This window comes from Vicia villosa, linkage group LG1 (genome assembly GCF_029867415.1).
Source record: "Vicia villosa cultivar HV-30 ecotype Madison, WI linkage group LG1, Vvil1.0, whole genome shotgun sequence".
Lineage (NCBI taxonomy): Eukaryota > Viridiplantae > Streptophyta > Magnoliopsida > Fabales > Fabaceae > Vicia > Vicia villosa.
In genome coordinates this window covers 105,271,567-105,291,527 of record NC_081180.1, presented here as the reverse complement: position 1 = coordinate 105,291,527, position 19,961 = coordinate 105,271,567, and the positions used below count along the sequence as shown (strand labels likewise).

Sequence of the window (19,961 nt, the reverse complement as noted above, 5' to 3'; positions counted from 1 at the left end):
AGAAAAAGGTAAGGAGGATTATGTGTGATAGTTGAACATGTCACTATATGGCCTAAAGCAATCTCCTACGCAATGGAACAAAATATTCGACAAGTTCACGACACACATAGGCTTCACAAGAGTAACTCCGATCATTGTTTTTATTCAGGTTCTCACTTGAAAATTCACTTGTCATCTTATTGCTCTATGTGGATGACATCCTCATAGCAAGCAACCTCGTCAAATAAGTAATGAGGGTGATGGGTGAACTTAACCAGGAATTCAAAATGAAGGATCTTGAAGTTGCAACCAGGATTTTAGGTATCGACATCAAGAGATATAGAAAACAATTAAAATTATGCTTATCTCAAGATTCATATCTAAGGAAGATTATCGATAGGTTTGGTATGTCGAACTCAAAACATGTCATAACGCCAACAACTCAACAATTCAAGTTAAGTATAACTTGAAGTCCTAGTACTGAAGTCGAAAGAGCCTATATGAATAGCATACCATATGATAACATAATAGGTTATTTGATGTATGTTATGATCTATACTATGCCAGATATAGCATATGCAATGAGCCTTGTAACCAGTTACGCAATCAACCCTGGAAAGGCGCACTGGAAAGCCGTGAGATGGATCCTAAGATACATAAAAGGATTTCTTAGAAGGTCTTGATTTATGGTTGATCCAAAGGCGATGTTAACAGATGTGAAGGCGAAGGATTGTTTGACTCTGACTATGCAGGATATATGGATGTGTTTTCACTATGTTTGGTACAACGACTAGTTAGAAAACGATATTTTAGAAGGTTCTAGCCTTATCAACCACTAAAGCTGAATATATTTCCCTCACTAAAGTTGTAAAAGAAGCATTATGGCTTGAAGGGTTTGCTAAGGAACTGAAACTTCAAGGTCAAGCAATCACTATTAAATGTGATAGTCAAAGCGCCATACATCTGTCAAAGAATTTAGCCTATCATGAGAGAACCAAACACACTAATGTTAGGTTGCATTTCTTCGGGGATAAAATCGAAAGAGGAGAAGTCAAAGTGATGAAGGTTTTGACTGATCATAATGCGGTTTATATGATCATCAAGTCATTGCCAAGCAACAAATTCTTCCATTGTATGCAGTTGGTAAAATTGCATGATGATAGCTAGTTTGTTCCCATGGTGTTTTGGAGTTTGTTTCAAGGTGGAAATTTGTAGTTTTGGAATCAAAAGCTAGTATTGGATCAAACTCCACACTTGACAGGGTAGCTTTAGGATTCGAAAGTAGTCGAAATTTGTTCATGCATGCAGTAGTCGAAGATAGCTAATGTACTAACTATGTATGATATGTATTAGTATTATCGTCATATATAACTTACATAAGCTAGTAGACTATAAATAGGTTGCTCTCTCACTTGTTAGGAGAGGGGTTGATTGTTATTTTTACTTGTAATCATTTAACACTCACAGAAAAAGTGAATAAAATAACCATCATAATAATCTATGCTTCTCTCTTCTTCTCTCTCTTCTTGAATTGGAAGGTTTCTTGTGTTTGATTAAGAATTCTTCTCTCTTTCTCACGCTTTTTCTTCGTTCTTGACATCGATTTACCATAACACCTTGAACACTCGTAGATTGATTGAAAATTTATTGGAGGTTGTACTTTCATTTGCCCTTGATCGAAGTTGTGCTTCCATTTGTCTTTGATGGAGGTTAAAGATCAAACTAGGATTTAGATACTAATTTGTTGGGTAATTTGTATTTCAAATTATTTGTAAATTGGAGAATTTTAGAAAAAGTTAAAGGCAATTGAGAGAAAGATATTATTGGAATAGAATGAATAGATTTCTTTTTAAATGGTTGGTAAAACCTAAAACCAACTAACAAACTTAATTGTCAAATTATGACCGCTTGCTAGTTTGCTTATGTTGCGCAACACTTTCAAAATGTTATCAACAATCATAGTCAAAAAGTGAATTATATTCTATTACCTCCTTCAATTCATCTACTCACATTTTGTTTGTCTGACATAAGTGGGAGAAACCGGAGGAGAAAAGCCTAAGATAAAATGTTTAGAATTTTTCATAGCATAAATGTTAATGAAATATTTTATTTTTTTAAAAAACTTTACCAATTAATAAATATTATATACAACTTACTCTTTTTATAATAAAAATAAGAGCTTAAAGGAGATACATTGTATACAAAAATTTCACACTCTCATTCGATAAATATATATCGTTTTATCATGTCATATAAATGATTTAAAATTTTCAATTTAACTTGACAGAATTCATGATCGTAATTGATTTATTTTACAATGCCAATGCATCACCAATTTTCTCTAAAAAAAATAAAATAATAATAATGATAATTAATCTAACTAACTCTATTATAGAAACATAATATCAAACTCTTAACTAACTATATATATCTAATAAATCAGGTCAGCTGTTGTTAAAACATGGCACAAACAATTTTTCAGTGAGTTTGTTGTTTGAAACACCTAACAGAATGACATTCCCTGCAACTATATATATTTCCTTACACAACAACAATTAACTTTAATGAACATGATTAGTAGGGATTAATTAAAAGAATGGAATTAGAATCTTAGATATTGCTATAGATTCTCATTTTTTGGTTGATAAAATATTGCCGCGTATATTTTCATACAACCGTTTGAGATATGCACCCTAATAAAACCAACTAAAACTAAAATCTTATATTTTAATATATATAGTTTCATGGGCCATAGCCATACAATACTGCACTTGGTGAATAAATCGTAATTTAAAAACCTCATTTACACATTTATATTCTTACTTTCTTGATTTAGAATCTCTATAATTATTAGAAAGTTATGCATTTACTGTATTCAATCGCTCTAAATTAGGATTTGAATATACGTTGTTAAAATGTTACAAGGAAGAGAGATGAGTCATAATTAAATTCAATACCTTAAAGTAGGACTTTATTAAAAAAAAACTCTATAATAGAATCTTAGTGTTTAGTTAGTGAACTAAACCTTTATTGCATAACTTTTTTTTTAATTCAAATCAAATAACAAACAAATCAAACGGAAATAGATATTGTAACGAATCAAACTGAAAATGAAAAATATTAAAAATTAATTTAATTTTTTTAAAAAAAAAATTTAAAAAGTATAACTATTATGTTTTTCAATAAATAGATCGGTTTGAAAAAAACTTTCTTTTAATGATTTAGTGCGGTTCAGAATTTTAAATCGGCGATTACTAAACACTAATTTTAGTTTGGTTCAATTCTAAATAAATTAAAATGCTTCAGTTCAGATAACTTTTTCCTATAGATCGGTTTGGTTTTTTAACTAAACTATATCACTAAGAGTCCTAACCTTAAAATTTTGAATAGAGATATAAAGTGTCCTATACTTTGTACTCGAGTATATACTCTATTGTATGCTCTATTGTTATTGTCATTTAGATAAAACGGGTTCAATCTACCGCGCGTATGTCTGTTTTGTCTGTACGGAGGCGAATCAAGTTTTAAGACCCGCGCCCTCAACAACTCCGTCCCATTTTTTTCAGACTTTTGGCCACCCTTACTATCACTATCCCACATTCCTGCACAAAACTCAAGAGAAGAAAAAGAGATTGGTTTGCACCATAAATTAAAAAGCTAGTCCTATGATTGCATTGACTTAATTCTTCCACAAGGAACAAGCCAAATGTGTAGAAACAAATTGTGTTTCGTCATTGTCATAGCCAGATTGCTTAGGTTGTTCATGTCCACATTTGTCTATGGAGAACAGCAATGCCAGCATGAATTTTTGACCCAAAAGGCACATACTTTTGAACACTATAAAAGAACTGGGCCATTTTCTGTTACCACATTGAGAATTCAACTAAAAGGATAGATCACGAGATCTAACTCATTGGATTTGGATTGTCTCATCATAGATGACCCACATTTTTCTTACACACACTATAAAGAAAGCCTATGCCCCCCTTCTACAACGACCCGCGTGTTTCTTGACATAAATTACATATCTTTTGCACACAACGATCCATAAATTGTTATGAACACGAAAATCTAGTAGTGCAAAATATTTCAGGAGAGAATTTTTTTGTTTATTGTAGTTTTCAAATTCAAAGAATTAGTCTCTGCAGTTGTTAGTTGTTGACAGATACCTGATTCATACCATAAAAAATAGGTCGCTATATTCTCTAATTATATTTGCATAACAGCTAGTTAAACTAGCCATGACTAGTTAGTATTTTCTCTTCACATTTATTATGAATCATTGAAAAGGGTTTCCTATGCTATTGTAGGGCACCCTATACTCCCAATAGATAGTAACACTATCATGCTTCCCTTGAAAAAGAAAGCAAGTTTTTTAGGTCATTCAATTAGCTGTCTCTTCCTAGACAAGTTTCAATTTCATTACCTGCAAGGCTGGAACACTCTCAACATTCATGAATCTATCAACACATGATTTTAACAAACTCTAAGGTAGACAATGCATTTGTCTATGGGACCAATAAACCATTCAAAGATAGTAATATACACATAATACACACAACAATGTATCTGTCACTTTCACAGTGAGCAAGCAATATGTATCTTTATATGTGGACAAGTCAAGTTCCACATTCCATTGTTTTAGTACCTGGATGAAACATACTATGACTCTATAACTTCATCATACTAAAAGAAACTATTGATTACAGCTTCACTTCATATATTAGGTGAAGAAAGTATTAGTTGAATTTCTTGTAACCATCCCAAGCAAGATAGCTATCCTGCAAATCGAAGTCCTATAAAAAATAGAAGAAGAAAAATGTATCACAAATAGAGAAAATTTGGTGTGACATGATTAAAAATGAATTTAATGTAATGGAAGATCATTGAGAAAATAGGCATACCAGATGACTTAATCCAAAATCGGTAGTTGGTGAGTCAAGTTCAAGATTTAGGTAGTCCTCGATACCGTTCATGTTTGCAAAGTCAAGGTCAAGATTTTGGTAATCTTCGATACCGTTCATGTTTGCAAAGTCAAGGCCAAGATTTTGGTAATCTTCGATACCGTTCATGTTTGCAAAGTCAAGGTCAAGATTTTGGTAATCTTCGATACCGTTCATGTTTGCAAAGTCAAGGTCAAGATTTTGGTTATCTTCGATATAGTTCTTGTTTGCAATATCAAGGTTAAGATTTTGGTAATCTTCGATATCGTTCTTCTTTGCAGTGTCCAGGTCAAGATTTTGGTAATCTTCAATATTGTTCTTCAACTGGTCTTGTCCTAGATGAGCACATGTAGCAAGACTATGTTGCTCATTATGCTCTCCATCCCTATTCAGAGACTGGCCTGGAAGCAAATCCTTAAACGAGGGAAATGCTTCCGCAAATTTTTGTGAATCTAATAGGTTCTGTGACAGGTCAATGTCATCTATCCCTTCATTAATCGGAGTTTCTAACATCGACCTATACATCGACATATCTATATTTGCAAGCTCATCATTGTCATCCCGACTACCAAATATCGGACTTTCTAACTCAGGAAGGTTTACCTGAGTCTAGTGTGAAAGATAAACAAAAAGAACAAAATCATCAGCATAGCCTATTTTCATATTTCCACAAACTATCGTCACGAATCAAAACTACGAAAATTAATCTCATTCAGAATTGAATAGCATACAATAACAAAATGTCTAACAATTAGAAAGATCATTTACCTCAGGAGTATGATGAGATTCTTGAGCTTGGTCCATATCCGAGCGTTGCTTTATGAACCGATGAGGCTCACCAGCCACAGAATTGGGAGTGATAGGACTCTCTTTTTCAGCGGTGTGACGAATATCCTGATCACCTTTGGCCCGCAGTTTGACATGCTCCGGCTGCTGGTAAAAGACTTTCGATGCAACGTACTCTCCATGCTTTTCATTCTCTTTCGTCCCAAGATGATACTGATGCATAATCCAATTAGTTTTACCAGATGAATCCTGAGTCGAATAGAGAACCATAATCTTTTTACTTCCTATTTGAACCCCGTTCAAAAGAATCGGCTTAGTCTTTCCGGTCTTGTGCCAGCGGACATAACTTAAATCATCTTGACCATTTACTCTTCGACGCTTTCGACTGCCAGAATTATAAGCTTTTACCGCTCTATGGAAAAAGTGCGAAACACTTCCGTCTAGTGCAACACCTACATTTTTTTAATAATATAGCATATTATGTTGATCAAAATAATGACCAAGCATTCGAATTTGAGTAAAACTCGTGTTATCTACCTGGTAAATATCGAGGATGAGTATAGCAGATACCCTCGTCCATATCAATAGTAGGGATAAATTCGTCGATGAGAGGGTGAGATTTTAAGTTTTCTTGGCCAACTTTTGCAAGTAAGTGCAACATTATTTCTTGATCAGATGGATCAAATTTAACACCTCTAGGTAGTCCAGGCCACTCTTGTGTTACCTAACAACAGAAAGTTTCAAATGTTAGAACATTTGTAAGTATCATACTTTAGGACTAAAAATCCAAAGAAACATAAGTAATTTCATTATTTCCTTACACTTAAACTTAAAAATGTTAATTAACTCTTAGGTTACATATATGTGTACTAAGATGGTGAATGCAACCCACCAATTGGTGTCATGTACCTTTGTGGACAAAATCTGAAGGTACAATAAGAAACTGCCTATGAAATAGGTTTATGTGTGAAAGAAAACCAAGCTAAGTGTGCACTAATTCTTTCAAACAACAAGAATAACATTATGTGATTTTTGAAAAAATTAATACACAAAGAATATGTGGATTGTCAAGTAAATTCTTATTCCTCTTTCTCCCATCACTTATAACTAATTTGATGATTTTTTTGTTGTTATTTACATCAACCGATAATCAATTTCTTTCTCATTAGATATGGCTTGGAGACGAAGCAAGGAGAAGCAAGACAAAGTATATAATTTAGCAAACACTACATTAAAATTGAGTTTAGGCAACCATAGAAATCCGCGACCTAAATGAGAAAACGGATGCCTAACATTTTCAGCGGCGGTTTTCCACGCGCAGAGTAAACGGCCTTTGCTTATTCTTATAGGGCACGGTTTTTATATTTAGAGGTGAAAGGAGGAGATTATAGCTTACCTCACTTTACGCAGTTTACAAATCTTAGGTCCATAGTACAAAATGAAGGCGAAATAGAAGACAATGTAAATAATCGAATTCTTTGAAATGGAGGAAAACTCCAAGTGTTTTATGTGATACAAAAATACCGCTCAAAATGAATTTTTTTTTATCAAATAGTTGTAAGACTGACAATGATGTTCTCAACAAAGTGTGAGACTATAAAGAACCAACACGGAAATAGATTAAGCGTGTAAATGAGAATATTGAGTTGTATGTGTGGTAAGACTAGACGAAATAAGATTATAAATGATAATATTTGAAAGAAAGTTAGGATAACATGGTGCAGAGAGAAGACTTGTAAAATTTGTAAGAATTTATAGTGAGAATTAACAAGATGGATTCCCATTTGTGTGTCAAACTAAACTTTTAAAATAAACTTAAATAATATGATAATTATCTCACATATAACATATATTTATGATATATTTTATCCGATGTGAGACTCTTAAAATTCACAATGACATTCATGCTTGCAAGACTAGTATAATTGTGATGAAAAGTAGTAGTAAGGAAAATTATACTGAATAAATGAACACAAGTACACAACTAGGCATGGAGGAGGTTCAGGTTGAATATTTCCTACGAAACAAACCTTACACACACAAATGCAATATCTAAAACAAAACGTTAAAATAAAAAGATATACATACTCTACGGTTATCAATAACATGTTGACAATTTGGGCAAGCTGTAGTTGGATTGCTTCCCGATATAACTCTCTCGGTTGCTCCAGATGCATGCCATATTTTGGCTGCAATGCTACTTTTGTCCACCAACCACGAACATGATGGTCTGAATATATAAGAAAAAATGAATCACTAATAAATATAAACTTTATCAATCAATTGGTCCAAAAACTATGTTTAAGATGAAAATAAGAGACTGAATATTATAAGGATAGTGCAATTCAACTCAATTAAAAAGCTACAAATGGTAAAATTAATCAAAGAGGGAAATAAATTTTAGTTTCTAAATTATCAATAAAAGTAAACATGATTAAACATAAAGTGTCTAAATAGCACATAAAATAACAGATTTTGATACGTAAAAATAGTTATCATAGTGATTTTTTTATTTTTTTTACAAAAGTTGTTTTTAGGTATAAATTAGAATAGTGATTTTTTTTTTCACAAAAGTTGTTTTTAAGTATAAATTAGAAAAAGTGTTGAAGCGATTTTAGCGACAACATTAAGGTTTTGACATATCTATTAGGATTTGAAAAAATAGATTGCAACCGCGATCTGGGTTGCGACATTAAGGTTTTTTATATCGCCATGATTATATCCCAAATGTGATATGGGTAAAGACATCTATATTTTTATGTCTCTTTCAATCAGAATTTAGGTCACTTAAGTTGCATTTGACCCTGTCTTTATAAAATCGAGGACCTCAACGCGAGTGCAATTAAAACCATGATCTCTATGGTTGCATCGCGACTGCAATAACAATCACAACGTAGCCATAATTTGAAATTTTGCTCTTTGTGATCGCATTGCCCCTGTGATTACAATCGCACCATGAATTGACTACATCTTGCTCAGATCAAGGATTATAACACGGTTGTGACACAAATTCGATTTAAAAATTTGAACTTTGTGATCATATCAAAAACCTGATTGATTGCAATTAGCTCATTACCAAAGATCCCAACACAAACATGGTGCGGCCTCGATTTAATAATTTGAACTTTGTGATTGTATCAGATACCTAATTAATTGCAATTAGCTCATTACCATGAATCGCAAAACAATCGTGACGCTACCTCGATTTAAAATTTTGATCTTTGTGATCGCATCAAGTACCTAATTGATTGCAATTTGCTTAGTATCAAGGATCGCAACATAAGTGTGACGTGACTAAAATTCAAACCTTGATCTATGTACTCTCATCCCAACCACAATTGGGGCGCATATGACCTAATTGACTTAGATTTTCTTACCAAGAATCACAACTCATTTGTCACCAAATTGGGATTCAAAACCTTGATATCGCGGCCGCAGTTGCAATATTAGTAATCGTATTGTTATTGCACTGTGGTACTTGATTATGATAAAATTGTAGCCAATTAGGTAATATCAGCTACAATTTTCTCAGAATCCATGATCACGAGACAACTACAATGCGATCTCTATTTAAAACCTCGATCAACATTAGAAACTAAGGCCATATTACTCAACCAACAACGATATCCATTGAATTCTAAACTAGTTAAAAACAACTGCAAATTCAATTTGAAATTAAAAAGGATGATCACCATGGTTGGATATTATGCAAGCAAATCATTTTGCGGTGCATTATATTCTACTAGTAAAAAGTCTACTTTTATTAGTGAAAAATATAGAAAATCAGCTTTCATTGGTGACATTCCATTTAAAAAATCAACGATCTTTCCATTCAAGAAGCAAACCCTATTTGCATTAAAGAGAAAAGATTCACAAGACATTTTTGGTATTCTTCAACTAATTTTAAGTGGGAAAATAAGTGATACTTGATACTAAAGCAAGAAAGAAAAATAAGAGACTTACCCAGCCATACCAAAAGGGAGAAAAAAAAGAGAGACCTTGGTAGTGCAATTCAAGTATCTGTGTGAGAGAGACACCATATACTTATACTCTTTTTGAGGTTGCTTCTCTCTCTAAAACGTCCTATGATGTAAACGACAGATGTCAGTTCTTTGTGTCAGGAAGAAAAGTATGTTTAATAAATTTGTTCCCACTATTTTTTCTCCATTTTAAATCTATTTTATATATATTTTTAAATTATATATATTAATACTATAAATCATTTTTACACATCAAGTTGATCACGATTTTTATGTTTGATTCTTATAAAACTATTATTTATATCTTTAAGCGCGTTTAATTTGCTAAAAACAAGAAAACAAACAATACAACTTTTAATATATTCTAGATTTAAAAATTGATCATGACACGTGACAAAACAAATAGTAATAAAGCAAACAAAAATCACGTTATAAAGGAAATGGTAATAGATCAAACAAAAAATAATAACTCTGTCACTTGCATAAAGATAGATAAAGTTGGCCGACAAAGGCTTATAATTGGACCTACTTAAAATCGAGTTTGACTTGTCTCGTTTAATATAAAGATCAGATCAAACTCTTTTAAAATAATTATATATATATATATATATATATATATATATATATATATATATATATATATATATATATATTATTAAAATATTATTAAATATTTTGGCATGTTTAATTTGCTAAAAATAAGAAAACAAACAAAAACAACTTTTAATGTATTATATATTTAAAAATTGATCATTACACGTGACAAATCAAATAACAATAGCCCAAACCACGTGACAAAGTAAATAGTAATAAAATCTTAACACAAACTTTATATTATCTTTTTTTCCATTAATCTTTTTAGAAACAAATCAAATCATATTTTTAAAATTTTAATGTGAAATTTATTTTTAAACATGCTAATAGCCTAAATTCGATTTTGCGAAGTCCAAGCTTAACATAATGTCTATGTTAACTAATAGATTGTTGGACTTTCCTTAGGCCCAATTGGATGTGGGTTAGTGAACTATGTGTGCGTAAGTTTTTTGTTGTTATCCAACAAAGAGAATTAGGTCATTCATTCATTATGTGAGAGAAACAACAAGAAAAGCTAGAGAGAAAACATTATTCCTGCAACCCCTTTTCTGCACAAATCAGTTCCAGAAAATCAGAGCTTGCGTAAAATCCAACGGTCCGATCGTCCTAAAATTTTAGAACAGTGTTCATGGCTCATAGGAGTAAATTATAAACGGTGGAGATTGAATTCTCACTTTGTAAGTCAATTTGTCGAGTAGATCTTTGAAGTCAGAATTTCTTGGTGTTTTTGGATCGTTTTGCCTCTCTTTGTTCTTGTTGTATTCCTAGATCGATTGTAGATCTTAGGGATGGTAATGGGCAGGGTTTGGGTAGGGTACTATAGTACCAGTCCCCATGCCCGTGATTAAAAAAATCCCCGTACCTGAGCCCATACCTGCATAGGCACCAATGTTCGTACTCGTACCCTATGGGTACCTCAATACCCGTCCCATTGCCCGTTTACCCATGTTTGTGGTAAAATTAAATTGATTAATTATAAAATATTATATAATTTTAAGTTTTTTAACAATATTAAAAAAAATTATGCATGTTATTGTTGAGTTTAGAAATAAATAAACACTTTTATTAAAATGTGTAATAATTTAGTAGCAATATATATTTTTTAAATTGATAAATATGAATTTTTATATAATAATATAAATGATATTATATAAATATGTAGTTCGGGTATGGGGCAGGGTGGATAGTAAGATACACGTGCCTGCACCCATACCCGCTTATTTTAATGGGTAATTCCTCATGCCCGTACCCATTTTGCGGGTTTTTACCCTACCCGTTGTGGGCATTTTTTGTGGGTACCCATATGGTATGGGCCAAATTTCCATCCCTTGTAGATCTTGATGATGTTTATGTATGCCTCTAACTAGTGTTAGAGAGAATCTTGCTTGTACCTATTGTTGATTATAGTTGAGATTTTAAGTGGCCTACGGGTTCCGTGGTTTTTTACTCCTAGTTAACATAGGTTTTTCCATGCTAAAATTGAGTTGTGTTGTTTGATGTGTTTTTTTGTTGATTGTCTCTAAGTTGCATGTGATATTTGGGAGAGTTTGTGTTATTGAATTATTTTGTTGCGTTTGTGATTTCCTCTCAACAAGTGGTATCAGAGCCGTGGTTTGATTTGTGTAACAATGGAGACGAACACATCTAGGATGGTGAGTTTGAATGGTTCCAACTATAATGTTTGGAAAGGGAAAATGGAATATTTACTTTATGTGAAAGGTTTTCACTTACCGGTTTTCTATAATAAAAAACTCGATGGAAAAAGTGATGAAGAATGAACTTTGTTGCATAGACAAGTTTGTGGTTATATTCGCCAATGGGTGGATGATAATGTTTTGAACCATGTGAGCTTGGTGACTCATGCTCGTTCTCTTTGGACCAAACTTGAGTTGTATGCAAGAAAGAAGGGGACCAATCAGTTGATCTTGCTTAAGCAATTGATGTTATTGAGGTATAGTGATTGTTCACCAACGACAGATCATTTGAACACTTTTCATGAGATTCTAAATCAGTTTTCACCGATGAATCTTACTTTTGATGATGAAATTCAAGGTTTGCGGCTTCTTGGTACTTTCCTAATTCTCGGGAGACTTTTAGGACATCCTTGTTTAACTCCGCTCCGAATGGTATCATATCGATGGACTTGGCTAAAAGTAGTGTGTTAAATGAGGAGTTGAGGCGGAAGTCACAAGGTTCTACTTTAAATTCCAAGATGTTGGTTACTGAATCAAGGGGGAGACAACAACGTAGAGGTTAGGGTAATCGCGGTACTTCACGTTGTAAATCACTAGGAGAATCTAATAGATTCTCTCATATTAAGTGTCATCATTGTGGGGAAAAAGGATACATAAAGAGGTATTGTCGTAAGTTGAAAAGGGAAAACAAGAAGAAGAACTACATCAACGAAAAAAGGAAGGTAACAATAATGAAAATGTTGCTATTATTGGTGATTTCTTTATTGTTTGTGATAGTTGTGTAGAGAATGTCAATCTATCATGTGATGAGATGGATTGGGTGGCTGATAGTGCTGCTTATACTCATGCAACCTCGAGACGTGATCTTTTTTCAACTTACGATATTGGTGACTTTGGGGTTATTCGTATGGGAAATCATGGGCAAGCTAATGTCATCGAAATGGGAGGTATTTGTGTCGAAACTAGCAATGGGACTACTCTAGTTCTCAAAGATGTAAAACACAATCAGGAACTTTGATTTAATCTTTAATCAGTTGGAAAGTTGGATAATGAAGGATATGATAGTTCTTTTTCGGGAAATGAATGGAAGTTTAAGAAAGGCTTAATGGTGGTTGCTAAAGGAAAAAGGAATTCGAACTTGTATGTCGTCCAACTTAGGGTTTTGAAGTGCTACATCAATACTTGTGACAATGATATCTCATCCGAATTATGGCACAAGCGTTTGTGTCATATGAGTTAAATTCTTTGGGTATCTTGGATAAGAATAATGTGTTATATGGTGTTTGTGATGCAAAGTTGAGAAAGTGTTCACATTGTTTGGCGGGTAAGCAAAGGCGAGTTTCATTTATGTCATCTAAACCAAAGAGGGAATCGAAAGTGTTGGATTTAGTACATTTCGATATGTGTGGTCCAATGCAGACACGGTCACTTGATGGTGCATATTACTTTGTGACTTTCATTGATGATTGTTCTTGGAAAACATAGGCTTATACCTTGAAGACGAAATATCAAGTGTTAGATACCTTCAAGTCGTTTCTAGTATCTGTTGATAGAGAAACAGGGAAAAAGCTCAAGTGTATCCAAACCGATAACGGGGGAGAGTATATAGGACCTTTCGATAAGTATTGTCAAGATCAAGGTATACATCATCAAAAGTCTCCTTCAAAGACATCACAATTGAATGGGTTAGCCGAGAGAATGAATAGAACTTTGGTGGAAAAGGTGAGATGTTTAGTTTCTCAATCAAAGTTGTCGAAATACTTTTAGGGAGAAGCATTGAGCACAGTTGTACATCTTTTAAACCTCACTCCATGTGTTCCATTGAAGTTTGATGTTCCAAATCATGTTTGGAGTGGTAAAGATGTTTCCTATGACCATCTTCGGGTGTTTAGGTGCATGGCTTATGTGCATATTCTGAATGATCAGATATCGAAACTGGATGAGAAGTCGAAAAAATGTGTGTTTGTTGGGTATGGAATTGATGAGTTTGGGTATCGATTCTTTGATCTGGTTCAATGAAATCTTATTCGTAATCGTGATATCGTATTCATGGAGGATTAAACCATTGAGGACATCGATAAAGTTGAGAATAAATATCCAACTTTTGAAGACGAAGAAATGGTTGATAAATACCCAACTACTATTTCTCCTACCCCTATCACTTTCAAAGATAAGCCAATTGAAAATCAAGGTATGGATTTGAATTTTGATAATGTTTTAAATCCTAATGATATTGTTGATGTCGGTGCTACAGAAGACGTTGTTGAAAATGAGGTTGATCAAGAGGTTGAAAGTGTTCAGCAACTGATTGCTTCTAATGAGTTGAGGCAGTCTACTCGTGATAAAAGGCCTTTCGTTCGATACCCCTCGAACGAGTATGCTTTTCTTACCGACGGTGGAGAACTCGAAAGCTTTAAAGGAGTTTTGAAGAATTATAACAAAAAGGAGTGGATGGATGCCATGGAGGATGAAATGCAATCAGTTCGTGAGAATAATACCTTTGAGTTTGTAAAGTTGCCAAAGGGTAAGAGATAATTGAAGAATAGATGGGTTTATCACATTAAGCAAGATGAGTGTACTTCTCAAATGAGATTCAAGGCTCGTTTGGTGGTAAAAGGTTTTAAGAGGGAAGGTGTTGATTTTGGCGATATTTTTGCTCCGGTTCTGAAGATGCAATCTATTCAATGGTTCTTAGGTTAGTCGCTAGTCTTGATTTGGAATTAGAGCAAATGGACATGAAGAAGGCTTTCCTTCATAGTGACCTACATGAATAAATTTATATGGAGCAACCAGATGTATTGCTAGAAAAGGGCAAAGAAGACTATGTTTGCAAATTCGTAAAAAAGTCTTTATGGTTTGAAACAAGCACCTCACCAACGGTATCAAAAGTTTAACTCGGTGATGATAGAACATGGGTACAAGATGACCAAGTCCGGTCATTGTGTGTTTTTTCGGAATTCCTCCGAATGTGATTTCATTATTCTCTTGCTTTATGTGGATGGTATAATAATTGTTGGAAAAAATATTTCAAGAATTAAAGAGTTGAAGAACAATTTGAGTGAATCTTTTGCTATGGAGGACTTAGGGGAGGCTCAAAAAATTCTTGGTATTGAAATTGTTCGAGATCGAAATGAGAAGAAGTTGTAAGTGTCGAAAGAAAAGTATTTGGAGAAAGTTCTTCGACGTTTTAGTATGGATAAGGCTAAAATGGTGAGTATTCCACTTGCTTCTCATTTCAATCTTAGTCATAAACTATGTCCATCTACAGATGAAGAAAAGTTGAATATGAAGAATATTCCGTACTCGTCGGCCGTTTTTGGTTTGATGTAAGCTATGGTTTGTACAAGACCCGATATTGCTCTTGCTGGGGAACAATAAGTTGATCTTGTTCAAGCAATTGATGCCATTGAGGTATAGTGATGGTTCACCAATGACCAATCACTTGAACACTTTTCAAGGGATTATAAATCAATTGTCGGTGATAAATCTTACTTTTGATGATGAAATTCAAGGTTGGTGGCTTCTTGGTACTTTTTCTAATTCTTGGGAGACTTTTAGGACATCCTTGTCTAACTCTGCTCTGAATGGTATCATATCGATGGACTTGGCTAAAAGTAGTGTGTTGAATGAGGTGTTGAATGAGGAGTTGAAGCTTAAGTCACAAGGTTCTACTTCAAATTTCGAGGTGTTGGTTACCGAATCAAGGGGGAGACATCAAAGTAGAGGTTCAAGTAATCGCGGTACTTCACGTGGTAAATCACAAGGAAGATATAATTGATTCTCTCATATTGAGTGCCATCATTGTGGGGAAAAAGGACACCTAAAGAGGTATTGTCGTAAAATAAAAAGGGAAAACAAGAATAAGAACTACAACAACGACAAAAAGGAAGGTAACAATAATGAAGATGTTGCTATTGTAGGTGATTTCTTTATTGTTTGTGATAGTTGTATAGAGAATGTCAATCTATCATGTGATGAGATGGATTTGATGCATTAAGAAACCCACATGTCATTTTTCTTTTTGAGATAAATTTTCTCTTATAAATAGAGGGTTTTCCTTATGTCTAAATACACCAGAATTCTATATGAAAGTCTTCTTTCTCACTTTCTTCTCATTTTCTATTTTTCACTAAAGTTACTTTAGTGCTTTATGAGTGAAAAATACGTAGAGAATTTTTGTACATGTGCGTGTGCTTCAATATTGTTGATCAATAGTACAATTATCTTATTTGATTTATTTGGTTGGTTCCTCAAATTATCCTGGTAAAATTTTTGTTTGATTGTTGAGATTATCATGGAAAAATATCTGTTTGGTTTGTGGGATTAGCCGGTTAAAATCTCTATTTTGATTTGTGATTTCAGCCTTTCAAAAGCTCCATTGGGTTTGGGAGATCAATGTGTATAAAATATTTTGTATGTTGTAATAAGGTTCGTGAGCATGTACTTAAAAGCCAAGATATTTTATTAGTGTAACTCTCAAGAAGAAATTATTAGGGACAAGAGTAGGCCAAATTGTAGGCCGAACCTGTATAAAATCCTGGTGTAATATCTCTAACCCTATCTCTTTATTTTCTGTCTTTTTATTTTTCCTTACTTCCGATCTACTTTCTGATGTGTTAAATTTGTTTTATCGTAAACTAATATAAACTATTTTTAAAGTAAAAAGATTTTTTTAAATAACCAATGACAACAACAACTACAACAACCAAATCTCATTCCACTAAATAGGGTTGGCTACATGGATCAATTTTCACCATAATATTTTATCAAAGACCATAATTCTGTCCAAATCGTTAGTCTCAACATATTTCTTAATAACTTATTTTATAGTCTTTTTAGGTCTTTCTCTTTCTCTAATTGTTTGACTTCTCTCCATCCAGTCTGCTCTTCTTACCACATAATCTACATGTCTTTTTTCTACATGTCCAAACCACCTAAGTATATTTTGCACCATCATCTCTACTATAGGCGCTACCCCAACCCTCTATATAATATTTTCATTTCTAATATTATTCTGTCGAGTCTTACCACACATCCACCGTAACATCCTCATCTATGCTACAATTACTTTATTTTCGTGTTAATTCTTAACTGCCCAACATTTTTTCTCATACAACATCACATGTCTTATTGTAGTTTGATAGAATTTACCATTCATCTTGAGCGGTACTTTTGCATAAAATAATACATCTGAAACCCTTATCCATTTTAGACACCTAACTTGAATATGATGGATAACATCCTCTTCTATTTCTCTATCATTTTGTATTACGGACCCAAGATATTTAAACTATGTGACTTGAAAAGTGATATGGTCCCTAACTTTCACCTCTATGTTAGAAACTCTTATTCTTTTGTTGAACTTATATTCCATATACCATTCAAAGATAGTAATATACACATAATACACACAACAATGTATCTGTCACTTTCATAGTGAGCAAGCAACATGTATCTTTATATGTGGACAAGTCAAGTTCCACATTCCAATATTTGAGTACCTGGATGAAACATACTATGACTCTATAACTTCATCATACTAAAAGAAACTATTGATTACAGCTTCACTTCATATCTTAGGTGAAGAAAGTGTTAGTTGAATTTCTTGTAACCACCCCAAGCAAGATAGCTATCCTGCGAATCGAAGTCCTATAAAAAATAGAAGAAGAAAAATGTATCACAAATAGAAAAAATTTGGTTTGACATGATTAAAATGAATTTAATGTAATGGAAGATCATTGAGAAAATAGGCATACCAGATGACTTAATTCAAAATCGGTAGTTGGTGAGTCAAGCTCAAGATTTAGGTAGTCCTCGATATTGTTCTTCTTTGCAATGTCAGCGCCAAGATTTTGGTAATCTTCGATACCGTTCATGTTTACAAAGTCAAGGTCAAGATTTTGGTAATCTTCGATACCGTTCATGTTTGCAAAGTCAAAGTCAAGATTTTGGTAATCTTCGATAAAGTTCTTGTTTGCAATATCAAGGTTAAGATTTTGGTAATCTTCTATATCGTTGTTCTTTGTAGTGTCCAGGCCAAGATTTTTGTACTCTTCAACATTGTTCTTCAATTGGTCTGGTCCTTGATGAGCATATATAGAAAGACTATGTTGCTCATTATATGTGCGTAAGTTTTTGTTGTTATCAAACAAAGAATTAGGTCATTCATTCATTGTATGAGAGAAACAAAAAGAAAAGCTAGAGAGAAAACATTATTCCCCGCAACCCCTTTTCTGCACAAATCTGTTCCAAAAAATCGGAGCTTGCGTAAAATCCAACAGTCGGATCGCCCTGAAATTTTGGCACAGTGTTCATGGCTCATAGGAGTAAATTATAAACGCTAAAATTGAATTGTGTTGTTTGATGTGTTTTTTTTGTTTATTGTCTCTAAGTTGCATGTGATATTTGGGAGAGTTTGTGTTATTGAATTATTTCGTTGCGTTTGTGATTTCCTCTCAACAAGTGGTATCAAAGTCGTGGTTTGATTTGTGTAACAATGGAGACGAACACATCTAGGATGGTTAGTTTGAATGGTTCCAACTATAATGTTTGGAAAGGAAAAATGGAAGATTTGCTTTAAGTGAAATATTTTCACTTACCGGTTTTCTATAGTAAAAAAACGATGGAAAAAGGGATGAAGAAAGAACTTTGTTGCATAGACAAGTTTGTGGTTATATTCGCCAATGGGTGGATGATAATGTTTTGAACCATGTGAGCTTGGTGACTCATGCTCGTTCTCTTTGGACCAAATTTGAGGAGTTGTATGCAAGAAATACGGGGAATAATCAGTTGATCTTGCTCAAGCAATAGATGTTATTGAGGTATAGTGATTGTTCACCAATGACCAATCATTTGAACACTTTTCATGGGATTCTAAATCAATTTTCTCCGATGAATCTTACTGTTGATGATGAAATTCAAGGTATGAGGATTGACCCCACTAACAAATACAACACAACTATATCTCTAAGAAATATGGGACTAAGTCCACCTATTCAAATACAATCTATTATAGGTGTTAGAGGATGCAATTAAGGCATAGCTATCGCAATTAGGAAGTTAAAAACAGGCCACAATGAAGGCCGAATTTCCAACACTAAGAATCATGATAGTTATCCAAAATCTATGTAGGGTTGCATTAATTGAGAGTTTATAGAATATTCCAGATGTAATCACAAGGACGGTGAGATGGTATGTTTTTCAATTGGTTTGAGCTAAGGGCTTAATGAGTTGGAGGGCCTGAATTCAAACTTTAGTGAAAAAGAAAATATTAACATAACTAATTACTAACATTTTCCTATCCAAAGAAATAGATGACATGTTTTTCATTATCCAAAAGTCTATACTAAAATTAAATTGGAAGGTAAGAATAGATTGAGCTTAACTCAACCTTACAAAATCAACTTAAGTCCACTTATAAATTATGAAAAATCTCTCATTATAAACATATTCTTATGTCAGATCTCATCCCATGCAGGACTCGTGACAAAACATAATCCCACTTATGCAATATCACTAATAGAATTTAGCAAACAAGTGAAAAACCATAAAATACTTAAAAGACTAAGTATACTTATGATGAAAAATAGTAATGGAAATTATACTGAATAAATGAACATAAGTATAAAACTAGAGAAGGAAGAGGTTGAGGTTGAACATTTTCCATGAAATAAACCTTACACACAAATGCAATATCTAAAACAAAAAGCTAAATTGAAAAGATATACACATATCACCATTGTCAATAACATGTTGACAATTTGGGCAAGCTATGGTCGAATTTGTTTCCAATATAACTCTCGGTTGCTCCAGATGCACACTTGATTTTGGTTGCTATGCTAGTTTTGTCCACCAACCACGACGCTCTCAATATACAAGAAAAAGATGAATAATTAATTAATACAAGTTTTGACAAGAAAGTGGCCTAAAAATATGTCTAAGATGAAACGAAGAGACCAAGTATTACAAGGATAACACATTTAAGC

General features: G+C 33.3%; 1 protein-coding gene across 1 annotated transcript; it reads right to left on the bottom strand.

Annotated features, from left to right (window-relative positions):
- Positions 1 to 4,494: 4,494 nt before the first annotated feature.
- Positions 4,495 to 12,415, bottom strand: LOC131650749 (SUPPRESSOR OF GAMMA RESPONSE 1-like). Its single transcript, XM_058920455.1, has 6 exons — positions 12,315 to 12,415; positions 7,797 to 7,938; positions 6,246 to 6,432; positions 5,691 to 6,160; positions 4,884 to 5,531; positions 4,495 to 4,775 (listed from the first exon to the last, which is right to left on the bottom strand). Exons 1-6 carry the CDS (start codon positions 12,413 to 12,415, stop codon positions 4,719 to 4,721), a joined length of 1,605 nt encoding a protein of 534 aa, XP_058776438.1. The 3' UTR covers positions 4,495 to 4,718.
- Positions 12,416 to 19,961: the final 7,546 nt, after the last annotated feature.

What these genes read in the sequence shown, in the direction of transcription:
- LOC131650749 (XM_058920455.1), bottom strand. Translation starts at nt 12,415, where the DNA reads ATGATACCATTCGGAGCGGAGTTAAACAAGGATGTCCTAAAAGTCTCC. An exon ending in CTTGAATTTCATCATCAAAA is followed by an intron (nt 7,939 to 12,314) that starts GTAAGATTCATC and finishes TTATATATTCAG; the next exon opens with ACCATCATGTTCGTGGTTGG. An exon ending in AATCTCATCATACTCCTGAG is followed by an intron (nt 5,532 to 5,690) that starts GTAAATGATCTT and finishes CTTTCACACTAG; the next exon opens with ACTCAGGTAAACCTTCCTGA.